At 42.5% G+C, this 15,079-nt stretch overlaps 1 protein-coding gene across 3 annotated transcripts in view; it reads right to left on the bottom strand.

Moving 5' to 3' along the window:
• cacna2d3a (calcium channel, voltage-dependent, alpha 2/delta subunit 3a) overlaps window positions 1-12,515 on the bottom strand; it is a gene marked incomplete at its 3' end in the record, with an annotated part of 115,265 nt that extends 102,750 nt beyond the window's left edge. For all 3 annotated transcript variants that reach the window (XR_013935565.1, XR_013935566.1, XM_080469910.1), the window contains exons 1-2: window positions 11,857-12,515; window positions 11,447-11,528 (exon numbers count right to left, since the gene is read on the bottom strand). Coding sequence is in view for 1 of the 3 variants with exons in the window: in XM_080469910.1 (XP_080326036.1) it covers window positions 11,447-11,528; window positions 11,857-11,981 (207 nt within the window). The remainder of the gene's footprint in view (window positions 1-11,446; window positions 11,529-11,856) is intronic.
• Window positions 12,516-15,079: the final 2,564 nt, after the last annotated feature.

Genomic DNA, 15,079 nt, shown 5'->3' with positions numbered 1-15,079 from the left:
ATAGTGGTATGACTAAAAAATGGAAGAACCAATAGCTGTGGTCTTTATTTTTGCTTCGGCGAGTCAAATCTGAGGACATTATGAGGCATCCGTTTAATAAAAAAAAAAAAAAAAACTCCACACTGCTGTGATAACTGAATTCTGCTTTGTGCCATAATGACGCGCCAAATCATATCTATTTGCTTCTGACTGATTATTGCTTTGTTAGGCTGAGTCAGAATACAGCAACTAAATAATTATTCATGAGTCATTCTTTATAATCAGTGTTGCTTAAGTATTTTGACAACAGCTGTTAATGTACTGTCATCACCAGAACTAGAATCAGAAGTGGCTGATGGAGACAGTAAATCCTTTCAGTTACAGCTGAAACATGGATGCAGGGAGTCATTAATTGGAGTAAAATATGTTCGCTATCAAGACAGAATAACCTCCAGTCGCGGTACTTAAATAAACATTAGAGTTAAACTGAGTACTAATTGTACAACAAAATGACTTGTTGTGAGAGATACAGTTTTAAAGGGAATCTTTCCTCATGAAAGGCAAAATCTAAATATCTAGTAATTTACATTTTCTGATTGTGTGTTATAATCCATAGACAGGTGATTTTCCATTTTATTCACTCATCAAAATGTGCATTTGTAGTTAGTGAGCTCTGAGCAGACTTTTCTAAAATGAACCTAAAGGACCGACAAAGAAACCAAGTGGCTGAGGATACTTGAAGGAGCGTATTGGCAGCTGAGATGTGTGTCCATTTTAAACTGGATAGCAACTTAAGTTGTTTAACACTCTCATGATAACAATGACTGTTTTATTGCATTTTGCATTGTTCAATGATAGAAAGATGAGGGATCTAATCCCTCCAGGCAAGTTCTGGGCCAAACCCTGGGACGTACTTCCTGCTAGACGAGCTTGTAGACCTCTCATGCGAGGCATTCAAACCCCTCAACTGGCTCCTCCAATGTGGAGCAGATTTTGAGTCTCTCCCCAGTTACTTGTACTCGTCTGAATCTGTCAGTCTGCCAACGTCAGAAGGAATCTATTTTCAGCCACTTGGATCTACAATCTCAGACATCTTTGTTTTACAGCTTTTACCAAATGTATGACTGACTGGTCTCTCTTTTTATCACTCATGAGTAAAACCGGAAGACACTTGAACTCTTCCACCTACGTTTTCTCTGCCACCTGAAGAGGACAAGCCATCTCGTACGAGAACGATGGAGGTGTTGATCTACATCAAAAACCGCTTCACACATCTGAGGCGACAAGCCTTCTAAAAATCCATAACAAGCTTGTAGACTGTTTACTGTCACATCCCAAAGCCCCCCTCCATAATTCAAGACTTGATACTTTTAAGTAATTTGAAGAAAACATGTCATCGGTTTACAAACATAAGGTGGGTGTTGGTGCACTGCAGGAAGTACATACAAATGGCAACAAAATAAATCAAATCTGAAATCCGTGATTAGGTATAAAATAATTACATTGAAAAGCTAAGTTTGAAAAATCTTTTTTTTTTTTAATCTTTTTTTTCCATTCAGAATCCAAATGTTAGCAGTTATACATTTCAACAGTAGTGAAATCATACACAGGGGAATAAAAGGTAAATCACTAAACTTCGGATGACGGTTAAGAAGACAAACTTCAATACATTTACAGAACTTCAGCATGGAGGCAAAGACTGGATTGCCATGATTATTGAAGACAGCATTTACGTGCTTACAATGAAAGTTTGTAACCAAATTTAAAACATCAAACATGTTATGATATAAATATCGACATTCCTGATACTCATACAGCCAATTAACATGTGAAAAAGAGTCATTTTTCTTATAGTACAGCACAGAAATGGTATTACACATTTCATTCTTTCATACTCCTCACCACACGCCATCCACACTCAACTGGTGTGTGTGTGTGTGTGTGTGTGTGTGTGTGTGTGTGTGTGTGTGTGTGTGTGTGTGTGTGTGTGTGTGTGTGTGTGGGTGTGACACACACACACACACACACACACACACAGCCTTATGGAGTAGCGGGTAGCGATGCTTGGGAGAGTGTCTTAGAGTGCACTGCGTCTGTTCGGTATGCGCCATTGCCCCTCAAAGTGGTGCCAAATCCGAACTCTCTAATGACCGCCATTTTTCAATGTCCTTACATGCCATGGCGGTGTGTACCCCCCCCCCCCCAATGTGTAGTCATGAACGCATAAAGCAGCTGAAAGATAAACCAGCATGAAAACATATCTACTCTAAAATACTACTTTTTATCAAAAAACAGTACACACTCTTCCTTTAGAAGCCTAAGGGGTACAAAATGTATCATCCCAACTACAATTTTCTTTCATAAGCCACCATTCATGGCTCCAAAAGCCTTGTAGAAAAAGGAGCGGGGCTAATCTGATCACACAGAACTGATTAATAGTTCAGCATCTATCTGAAGTTGCCTGCATTTACTGGGTTTCTCCAAAGTCCTGGGAAACATTTTTCATGCTTAGCAGCACGTACAATGTGGCCTGCTGCTTCCCAATTCCGCTCCGTGCATTCACAGAGCCGCAGATTGATTCTAGCGGCATCCAGTGTGAAAGTGGAATGAGAGAGCAAAACATTGTGGTGGATATATAAAGGCAATATTCAACCTTGCAAGTGGAGATTTATTATGGGAAGTTACACTTTTTTTCTTTTTAGAAACTGCAGTTTCATTTGAGTTTGGTTTGAAGCCCTTGCAGGTGAGAGGGGGAAGTGAACGTACCACCTGCAGTGGAGAATAATGCTTTCTGACACACGCAGAACTTTATCACTAGACAGCGTGAAATCGGTAAGAGCATATTCATGTAATGAACCTTTTAAAATAACTGTAAAACATAAAGAAGTTACATTTTACTCAAGAATATACACATGCTTAGTGCACATAAGACCTCTTCTGATTTGAGAAAGTAGGAGGTAGTATCTGAACAAGGTAAAGGTTCACCTCTTCTTTGAAACAAGTATTCTATTTTTCTGGGGTGTTACACTAATACAAACACAAAGTAGATGGAAAACCAACCAATAGAAAAGCCAACACAAAACTCCAATATGAAGCCAACTATAGATTGTTTAAAAACTCCTGAACTGCTTCTATCAATAGTCCAAGTTCGAGCTCATTAGGCACATATAGTGTCATTAATTAATCTCACAAGCATGTATTTTGACTTTGGTACCCAAAAAAAGCTCATGCTAGATCAGGGAGAATGTAGACATTATCAAGCAATACTGTTCCACTTTATTAGAGGTGTTGCATTGAAAACAGATTTATTGACTTTTCATGAATGTCACATGACGATAATACCTCCTCCTCCTCCTCTTCATATTTATTCTGAGAATTTTGAGATTTTTACACTAAAATGGCTCAATTAGATCTTGTAGCACAATTTTCTGCAAGAAAACTGTTATAGCTGTTATAATATAACTGTAATCTCTGCAATAGTATCATAGAACTGTTTGCACCAGTGCATGGATAGCAGGGACCAGTCTGACGGAAGCTGCTGACAGAATTTGATAACACAGTCACTGCTGAAAGGTATTACCGAGTGTCGTTTTACTTCAAGCACATAGAAGAGGGCTTCAACCAAACTGCAGAGCCAAGAGCGAGTTAGAAACACAATCTGTGTGCCAAACATTAACAAGGCCTTAAATTCAAATATGAAATAGTGATGGATCATTATTATTGTTAAGAATGGAATAATGTTTCTTGCCTGTTATTGACCATCTGTCAGTGACAGTGTTGTTCTTCATCTCATAAGGTTTGTCCTAACTATGCTAATATCTGGCAGAAAATCATCCTGAGACATTTCTAAGATGGGACTCTTCCCTTCTTGGATGCAGGAACCCAAATCTGGCACTGCGGCTGCCTTCAGAGACATAGTGGCGGTAGTGCCAGCAGTGTGAAACACTATTCTGGAGCCCAGTGTCTTTGCACATGCCAAACAATAACCTGTAATCAATAGGGCTCAGTATTGATCTGCAATGATCTTCCGTGTCCTATGCAAGCAATCATTTATCACTTACTCACAGCTCAGCATTACCAAAGCATCATCAGCACTTTAGCAAGCAGAGTGTCTCAGAAGAGTGACACTAAGTAAAAGGAAAATAAAGAAACAAAGACGGATTGAAGAGTGTTTTGTAATCTGTGTTGGGAAAGTTATTTTATATTTCAGGTGTTCTTCACACTGCTGTTCAAGCAAAAACCGTGTGTGTGTGTGTGTGTGCAGGTGAAGGTCATCAGGAGGCTGCTGGCCGCTGCCCCACTGAGAGGAATTTGGCAGCACTCTCACAGTCTACGAAAAGTGTTAGGGGCATCGTGAAGGGCTCCATAAAGTACTGTCAAACTGAATGTGTGTGTGTGTGTGTGTGTGTGTGTGTGCGTGCGTGCGTGCGTGCGTGCGTGCGTGCGTGTGTAAGTTGGTGTCAAGTCAAGCAGGGTGATTGGGGACATATTGGGAGGTCATCAGCGGGTGCAGCAAGTGCAGGACGTTATGCTGGGCCAGCAGAAAGGCTCTGAGAGGGTGTGGGCACCAACACTTGCTCCAAATGGTAACGTGTCCCAAGATCCCCCTCCATGTATTCTTTAGTGCCGTAGCTGCATACTATCCATTATTAAAGCAGACGGATGGAGGGGGAGGAGACTCTTAAAGAGAGAGAGAGAGAGAAAGAACAAGAGGGAAATGGAGAAGGATGGAGGAACCATTGGAGGAGACACAAAAACTTTGACCGAGAGACGACTTCACACAAAGGAGAAACACGGACAGAAGGATGGAAAGACATAAAGTTATACAGTAAGACAAACGGATAACCAGACAAACGGGAGACAGACAGAACAATAGACAGACAGACCTTGGCCTACATAATGATGCAACAAAATTGTAGTCATCTGAAAATGGAGAGATTTCCACCACATGGGAAGACATCAGTGGGCCATTCTTCTATTCTCTGGATTTCTTCATAAGGCCAATCTGTACCTACGGCACTCAGGGTGGACCAAAACAACTGGCTGGATGATTGATGTGGACAGCAGCGAGTCACAGACAGTCCTTCACACGATGCTGCACACGTTAATGTGCTTAATAGTGCTGGCCCCGCCCCTTTCTGAAGTTGGCCAGTGTTTATGTGCCATAAGCAGTCAAGTCAGGAGCGCACCAGGTGAAAAATCTGTCATAATTACAGAAGTGTGTGTGTGTGTGTGTGTGTGTGTGTGTGTGTGTGCATGCTCATTAATGTCCGATGCAGCCACGGAGAGATGCTCTTTATCTGCCGGCCAAGCGAAGGCAGAGAGAGGCAAAGCCGGAGCTAAGCACCCGATGACAGATGATGGTGGATATTTATTTCCAGTGTTCACATTCATCATCCCAGCAGCACGGAGCACAAGGTGTTACACTGTATGCAAACACACTTGCACCTTCTGCAGAAAACTGGAACAAGAAAATCAACTACCTCGCAAACACAAATTAACGCTGAAATCAAACGCTTTTCACGCGAGCAAATGAACTTCGTCAGTGAGGCTGGGGATAAATCAAAGATGTAAACCACACAACAAGCCATCAAAAGGCACTTGATTTTCTAAGCCCACAAATACAGCGTCAGCAGTTGAGCTCTTTAGGAATTTAAGTTGTTTAATCCGGTGGCAAAGGCCCTCCCTCCCTGCTCCTGAGCGCTCTATAGTATAAGGCAGGGTGTTTGATTCACACTGGATCTTCTCCTGCTTTTCTCACCAACAAAGCAATAATTACAGTATGAGTGAGCGGCTGTGTTGGCTAAAGCTGACCAGCAAGGACGTTAAAGGATAGCGGCGAAGGCTGCGCTCCTGACCGCCAACGCCGTAATTAACTCTGTGACATGACAGGCCTCCGTCTCTTTCTCCCTTACGCTCTTTAAAAATGGCCCACCAGCCTGTCACCCGTCTACAAGCAGCAGAGGAATCAGAGATCATTTGTTGGTCAATAAGTACAAGAGAGGGAGGAGAAGGAGGGGTGGTGGTGGTGGGGGGGGGGGGGGGGGGGGGGGGGGATTAGAGAAAGAGGGGCGATCATCAGTACACACCCTCTTCTCTCACCTCATCGCCAGCCATGCTGAACCAAACCTGACAGCTATTCAATTTTCCCAATGCTGAATCTAATCTGGAGCCGTCCTCCCCTCGCCGACAGTGGAACGCTTCAGCCGTCAGCCGGCGTCTGCAGCAGGCTGGCATCACGGCGCACACAAAACAAGAGGCCCGAGCATCAATAAGTAAATCCTCGCGAACATGTTATCATCATTCAACATATCCCGAGAGAGAATGGGGCAGTAGTTGGGACTCAGACTTCACAGCTAGAAGACACTGGTTCGCTTCCGAGCTCAGGACATTTCCATGTGGCGTTTGCATGCTCTTCCTGTGTGTGCAAGAGACAAACACGGTAGGTTAAACTTTAAGGCCCAGTTTCAAGTGGAATTGTAGAACTTTCGTACACGACTACAGTGCTAAGAGTCATTGAAAATTCCACTTTTTGAAAACAACTCCCAAGGAGGAACTTCTTGAAAATGCTCCGACTCTAGTTCCGTGTAGACGGACAAAATGCTGCTACTGCGCATGCACACCATGGCTGTAGTAAATTATTTTTTCTGCACATGATTCTGCGAGTCGATGGGCAATAACAACAACGTTTGCCTCCAGAGTGGAAGGACTCCCAGTCTGTCCACATAAATGTCCGTGTCGTGTTCATTATTTATGTGTATGGCGTATTGTTCGACGCAAGTGTATGTATGTGTTTTTTATTACAAAAGCAAACAACAGCACCCACTAGTGGCACGAGTGAAAACGATTTGCTTTCAATTCAAACGTTGTGTAAACGTGGCCTAAGCCACCCTGCTTTTTGCCCATTGTGATTCAAATGTACACAATAACACACATACACATCATCTCCTATCGTTCATTGTAGTATTGCAAACGTGATTATACCTATAAGACATAACCCACAAGAAAAAGAAAGGTTTCTTCTGAAAAAATCTGAATTTTCTAGCATCTAAATACCACTATCGAAATAAATATATGGAAACTTCATAACCTCTGCAAATATAAACACAGCCCAGTGCTGTTTCATAAGACCACCCAGCAGAAATGATAAAACATTTCATGCACTTCATGTTATACTTCCACACACAGCGGCAGCCATTCTTCCACTGTTGCCTCGCGAAGATGTAATTAATTTTAAATGAACGTGAAAAACTGAAATGCACAGTCATTTCCATTTCCAAATTAGGCAATTAGTCATGCTCTTAAATCTGGTTAGTGCGACTAAAATACAGACTCAAAATAAAAATAGATTTTTTTTTTTTTTTTTTCCTTAATCCAAAAAACAGACAGACATGAAACTGCCTTCTGTGGCAATATTAAATTAGGTTTGTGTGAAACAAGCCTTGTAACGGGGCGTCCAATAGATCAAAACATATCACTACCGAGTGTGAATCACTTAACTCGCCCTGTTTGACTGAATTAATTGATCTCTTGGGTTTGACAAATTTTCGAAAAGCTGACGCCAGATAAACTGGTATCAAGCAAAAGAGAAACTCCGATTGGAAGTAGATTTGTGAATACTTTTTCTTTAATATTATTTATAGAGGGTTCACTTGTATTTTTGAGAAATTTTAATATTTTTCTTTATTTTCTATACGCTTTCATTCCAGCAAGCACAAGTCACATGTTTCACTGTGAGCCTTTTGCCACTCGACTTCACTGGACAACTTCAACATGGGTATATATTTTCCATTCACGCTTTTCTTTTTTCTGAAGAAAAGAAAAGCAACCGCTCCACTTCAGTCTCATTTAAGTCATTCTTCAGGAATATTGTCGGCAGACTTGTCACTGGCTTGTGGCACTAAGCTCTCGGGTACTAAAAGAAAATGGTGTGGCATCATGCTGTAGAAGAAACACACACACACACACACACACACACACACACACACACACACACACACACACACACACACACACACACACACACACACACACACACACACACACACACACACACACACACACACATTCCTCCCTGCCCAGGCAAATCGATTCCAGCGTAGTCTTGTCACACATCATTACACCTTCCTATCATCCTCTGCTTTTTTTGCTCTGTATATGTGCGAGAAGGTGTGTGTGCGTGTGTGATTGAGCGTGCTTTAAGTAGGTATGCACTGTTAACACACGCGCGTGTGCGCACGGTGCCTATTCCTCGCCCTCAGATGCAGCTTCCGCCCTTAGAAAGAGGAAAACAGACGTGCTCGGATAACTTTGAGACAGCCACTGTGGCAATCTCTCAGACTGATCATTTTTCTTGTGTCTTCCATTACCAAGAGGCTTGAAGTTATTGTAGCGTGGCATAATGTCCCACTACTTTGATTCCAGAAAACCATAACATCAGTGAGGTGAAAACTGAGTCCAGCCAACAACGTACACGCAGACACAGCCATCACAGCCGGGCTGGCTCGTATAGACAGGTTGCTCAATGATACATGAAATTAAAGATTTCAACAGAATAGCAGTGAAGAGGGTAAAACACACACAGCTAATTCTCACTATCAGTGGGAGACGTTTAATGTGCCTCAAATAAAAGCCTCTGCTCTTTTTTTTTCCATGTGCGTGTCCTTGTGCGTCTGTACTGTACTGCACATATATAATGTACCCGTGCATGCATTCATAGGTGTACTGCTGGACACTGGATCTGGGAAACAAATTGAAGCTGTTATTGATCATGTTTTTGTTCTTCTTCAGTAACACATACAGACAAGCACACACACACACACACACACACACACACACACACACACACACACACACACACACACACACACACACACACACACACACACACACACACACACACGCACATCCTGACTGGTATAACCTTGAAACAAGAGCTATTTCCGATGGATATAGAAAGTGGGCGGTGGCGTGGGAAGGGATGATAGATCAAGATGGGAGGGGAAAGTGGAGAGTGAGGTCTGGATGAAAGCTTTAATCTGGTTTGTTTGTCTGTTTTATCACTTTTAGCTCGCCTCACATGCTAACCAATAGCCTCCCCTTCTTTGATATGATTCATCCACTTTGGGGCTGTGATTCTGAACCATCCATCACACTGCAACACTAACACACTCACAATCACACCTACAGGCAAGAGTGACCAATTAACGCCAAGTCCTAACCACGACTCCAAGGGACAGCCTCTAAACAAAACATCAGAATTCATTCTATTAAATTATCTGATTTTTTTTTTTTAGAAAAGGGAATTTGCTTATTTTTCCATGTTTCTGTGTTGTATAACTTATGACTTTCAACACGTTTCCACTTTAAAAATGTGTCTCTGATTAAAGATAATTAGGATGCATTTCAACCTGGAACTCAAATTAATGTAGAGTTAATGTAGAAAAACAGCAGGAATCTCAGTAAGTATTTCACTCTTAAAATGGCAAAAATATAATACTTGTTGAGCATGGATTACTCTTTGTGGTACTTTTAAGTTTAATTAAGATGTGCATAGTATGCAGACTTTTATAGAGTCATTAGGAAACTTGAAAGTATAACTTCCCCCTAAACGGTAAATCTGTTTTCCCTAATTGTTTGAGAGACGTTCTGCATATTCATTAAATCAGTCGCAAAAAAAAAAAAAAGAGAGAGTGTATGTGTGAGACGTGCTGAGGTATTGTTAAAAGGGAATTTAGTTACAGTAGGGTCAGGGAGATAACTGAAGAGAGAGCCAGTCCATCTGTCCTCTGCCTGGAGGGATCAAACACAAACCACACACACACACACACACACACACACGCCTTTTTCTTCTTTTTTTTTTCCTGCATTTGAGTGCCATCCTCTCTATGTACAACAGCGTATATCCCTCATTCTTTCTGCCTATTTAAAAGCATATGTGCCCTCGAGGCATTTGCGGTCCCTCTTCAGCATTCCTGGACAAGAGCTACTGGACTGCACCAGAACACAATAAAGCATGGCAGACAGGAAACCGTGACATGTTGGCCACGCTTTTAAGCAAACTGCGATGTGCACGCAGAGAGTAAGTGCACTTGCATCATAACAGTTTGGTGTGAAAGATGCACTTTTCTGACGAAAAGGTCCTCATTTTTTCTTTTTTTTTTCCTTTGCTCAATTAACCCTGCGGCCTTAATTTGCATTTCATAAAGAGGTCGTCACTCTGTGGGAGGGTTATCTTCTTTTTCGAGGCAGAAAAAGATGAGAAGGGGGGAACAGTTTTTATCCTGTCAAAAAGATAACTCCACTCATCTTGCCTTATCGGTGGCTGATGAAATCCACGCTGTAGGCCCATGGTTGTCTATGTGATGGCGCATTTAAATGTGCAGCGCATGGTTGTGTGCATTCAGTGTGTGAGTGGTCATGGTGGGGGATTCGGTATGCACTCAGCGACAGCGTGTATGTAAATGACAACCACAGGCACCACATATGTGTCACATCAAAAATTCTGCCTTGCTCCTCTTGGCATCAGGCAGCTGAGGGGGTCTCTAGATCCAACAAGACCCCGAACAGCATGCTCCGAAACACAGCGTGAAGTGCCCACTGATGGCTTACTTTTGGCTTTGGCCTTTCGTCCACTAATTTTCCATTAGTTACTTTTAACTCCAGCTTCATCAGTTGACCCTCCATTAGAAAAATTTGCATTCCATCATGCTCAAGTCTTGCATAAATGGTGCAAAGTACGCAAAGGATGAGAAGAGACAGCACAGAGGCATAAAAAGAGGTAAGGGGGTGTTCAAAATGTGAGAAACACTCAGTTGCTTAGCAAAAAAAAAAAAAAAAACATTGCTCTTTTGAGACTAAAATTGCGTGCGTGTGCGTGTGTGTGTGTGTGTGTGTGTGTGTGAACACATCTGCCAGAGTGCTTGAGAGTTGACACCTATTTAAATGGCACATGTTGCGGATAAGCTTTTAAATCTGTGCCTCCATAATCGACAAGCATTACTGATTTTCAAGTGGCTAAAAAGCACAGGTCCTGCAGTTAAACTGATGAAAAGTGACATTTCTCTCAACTGCAAAATTACCAAACACCAGTCACTTCCTTCTATAAGCTGGCCTTTCATATCACCACAGCAATTTCAAAAGTCTCTCAAAAGAGTATATCAAGCTTTTAAATAAACAGTCCCTTTGCCAGCAGTGGTTATCTCATAATTTCAGTGTTTGGGGGGAAAAAAATCCACTAAGCTTCTAATGTGTTACTCGCACAACTCTACTTACACAACTGAGTCAACATTATAAAAATTTAATCCAATTTTGAGGTACATCAAAAAAAAAATAATCTCAACATTTACCTCAAACTGTATTTTGTCAACAAGGAGAAAAAACAAACATGAAGGATAATGTTGTGGAACTCAATGGTGATGGAAGTATTCCCGATGTATAGCCCATCAGTTTCAGACAAGCGTCTCACCTTTTGCAGCAGCTGAGAGCCAGAGTACTTTGCTGAGATGGACTTCATCTCCCCACCAAATGCTGAAGCCCACAGCTTCACCCTGCAAACGGCACACATACAAGAAACAACAAGTGAGATGATCAATATTATGAATAGATTAAATAATACTTTAACTCTCAGGCTCACTTCAAAACTCCAGGCTATATGCTCATTGGGTGATTAAGATGCCATACAAGCTATTCAATTGAATAACGACACAGAACATATTTAAAATATATGTGAATATGTGCTAAATGTATCATAAATGAAGGTTCGCAATTCAATTAAGATGGGAGTCTTTCCAGGCAGCCCCCCCCCCCCCCCCCCCCCCCCTTTTTTAATAAGAAGTCCTGCTCTGAAACCATGTGCGTAAAAGACCATTTACTTACACGGACGGAGGGATGCTCTGATGGGAGCCCCCAACACCAGTTCCCCTGGTGCTCAGAGTTGAGTAAAGTAAGAGCAGACAAGTACACCAAGCACTGGAAACCACACAGCTCCGATCCACCTGCATCTTGGGCAAAAATAACCCCCCTGCGCGCACAGTGTCGAGCTTATGTTGCCACCGTTGGAGTTTTCTCCTCCGGAGAGAGAAAAAAAAATTATAATAATATGGTGGAAATTGATTTTTTTTTTTAAAGTCACCAACGCTGACTGACTGAATGGTTCATGGTAAAGCGGGGAGCCGCTCAGCTGGTGTGGGACGCGGCGGAGCGACGCGTCTTGGCCGGTTCCTCCGCTCGGACTTCTCCAAAGTGCTGCGCTGCGCTGCGGCGCCGCTGACCGCTGCGCTGCCCGATCCAAAGTCCAGCTCGACTCCTCCGGCAGGGGAAAAGTCCACTCTGTCGTGTTGATTGGCCGACCTCACCCAGCGAGAGCACAGAGTGGATCGGGTTTTTTTAGAGGGGATGGGGGGAACCGGGGAGATCATCAAACGATGCAGCGCACCAGAGCACGTCTACTCCTCCTGAGTGATGCGACTGTCCTCCTCCCTCACTTTACCTCTCCTCACTCTACCCTCTTTCTCTCCTCGCTGCTCTCAGGATCTGAGGAGAAGCTGCGTACTGTTATTGTTGTCGCTGAATCACGCCATTCTTCGGACTTGCCCCTCTCTTCTCTCTCTCTCTCTTTCCCTCTCTCTCTCTCTCCCCCAGTCACATGCGCTCCAATACAAGGCAATAATAGCCAGTCTTCAGCCTTCATGTCAGATCAAGTCATGCACTGTATACCCAGTTCACTGAAGCAAGAATTACCTCTAAAGTGGCGATGAAAGACAGTGGAGAGAAAGGAAAGTGTGTGCATCAGGACAGAGGTAACGAGGAGACGTCCAACCTTGTGGTGGAAGGAGAGACAAACAGGAAACGTCTGTTATTCCGCGTAAAAGCACACCAATTAAACGCACTTTGGAGCGGTGATGTGGCACTGTGAACGTGTGGGGGCATATGGGAGGTGAAAGAGGATGTGCGACCCCCCAACACACACAGCCCCGGCGACGGACCCGATGTGATGGATCGCATTTCACACTGAAGGAGGGATTCTGGCAAAGCTGTGGAGGGAGATCCAGGCTCTACCCCTGCAGAGGGTGTTGGTCAAACATCAGTGTGAAGCAGCAGGTCTGAGTCTCTTGCATTTATCCCACATTTACACTGAACAAGACTTATCCCTGAATCCTCATGAAGGAAACTAGTCAATATGGCATTCAACACTTCAGCAGCCAGTCTGACTGACGGCCATTTAAAATGTGGTCATGCTTATAGGGAAGTTATTTGATTTTAAAGTAATAGTTATTGCTCTGCTGTTTATTGCTTTTAATCATGGTGGTCAGCACTTTGATGCAGTTGGAGCAGCTCCAAGGTTTCCAAAGTGTGACGAGACCGAGGGCTGCACAAGCGCTCCACTGGTTAGCACTCCCTCGCCTCAAAGCCAAAAAGAAAAATCCCTGCTTTGGATTCCAGGCTACCGGGGAACCGTTGTGTGAGTCTGCATGTTCTCCACCTGCTTGTGTGTGGATTTCCTCACACAGTCCAAGATGAATTGGAGACCTGTTCAGGGGGAAACATGCAGAAATGAAATGTGAAAATATGGTCAGAAACGGGACATTAACACTGAGTTTTGTTTCCCATTAAGCCAACGCAGTGCACCTTCACACCTCAGTTTGACTCTCAATCTTTCTCTGGGGAGTCTTCATGTTCTCCCTGCACCTGTGTGGGTTTTCTCCTGTTTCCTCCCACAATCTGGGAATCTGTATGTATGAGCAGCCGTCTTGTCTGTGTGTGCTCTGTGATGGAGAGGTCCAGAGTTTACCCTGCACTTTCCCCACAGTCAGCTGGGATGGAGACCAGCGTACCGTGACCACAAACTGGATAAAGTGGTAAAAAGATGGCTGGATGAGATCGGCTGCAATGAATCTGTCCTGTTCTAGACCAGTGCAAACTCAGCTGGGAAATCTGGTCTGACTTTATGTTAAAACACACAATAGAGTGATGTGCAGTGGACAATAATAAAGTTAAACAATTAAATGATGTGAATAAAAGGTTTCATGCAAAATTCCATTTCAAGATTAAAACCAGGTATTACCCTAAACTAAGCAAAGCTGAAAGAAATGACTTTCAGAGCTTTGTCAGCTTTGCACATTCAACCTCACGTCCGGATATTTACAGAAAAGATCTGAAGATATTTCCAGTTTTTCACTGGAGAAGCTTGTGTTCTCTGGGTGGCTTCAAAAAAAACAACAATTTCAACACACGAGGATGGAAACAAGTAAATCAGTGCTATAGAGAAATTGCATTGCATCACTTTTACACATACATATACTAAAGTTAATAATGAAGGAATCTATAATTATTCCATTGCTAAAAGCTGCTCAGCCCTCTCATTCTAATCAAAAAAGTACTGCAAAATGTACAAAAGGCGTTTGTACAATATGTTATGCTTCTATCCTGAAAGAAGTAACACATGAACGCCAATAAATAAAACTATTTCAAACTATAGTAAGTGGGAGCGTGCAACTAAAAAGCTCTGTGCATTGTCCACAAAGTGCGAGGTTACTGTGTGTGTGTGTGTGTGTGTGATAAACAGCAACAGCATGAAGCACGTAAAACAGTTTTTTCCCTGTAAACCGACAAGAAAAAAGGAAAGAAATATCAGTTCCTATAGTTTGACCAATTTTTCTTGGTGAATGTTTCTTTTTTTTATTATTCCTCACAAGACTAATGCGTCCCCTGAGAGCTCCTGACTACAGCGGTATTGTGTGTCGAAATGTCATTGAGCAAAGCTGGGCCATTTCTCTTGATGCTATGTGATCTGAATAGCAGGAGTGAACTGAACGCAGAATAAACATCAACATGAAGTGGGGCAAAATAAAAATATACATCACGGCAGTTCATATCAAGGAAGTTTCAAGTACTTAAACAACAGAACATAGGAGATAAAGATAATTTATTTTCGTATTTGTCATTTTCACCCACATTGTGGTTCTATTTACTTTTGTCCCTCATCTTTAGATAACAGGTCGTCATTTACAAAAATTGAGCGGCATGGAGCTTTTACATAAATATATGTAGATACAAATGTAGGGGGTTACTTCGAAATGTAAAAGTAATCATTTAAAGC

This window comes from Lipophrys pholis (genome assembly GCF_963383615.2).
Source record: "Lipophrys pholis genome assembly, chromosome: 8".
NCBI classification, from domain to species: domain Eukaryota; kingdom Metazoa; phylum Chordata; class Actinopteri; order Blenniiformes; family Blenniidae; genus Lipophrys; species Lipophrys pholis.
The sequence above is the reverse complement of the archived record's forward strand: the minus strand, read 5'-3'. Positions and strand labels throughout refer to the sequence as shown.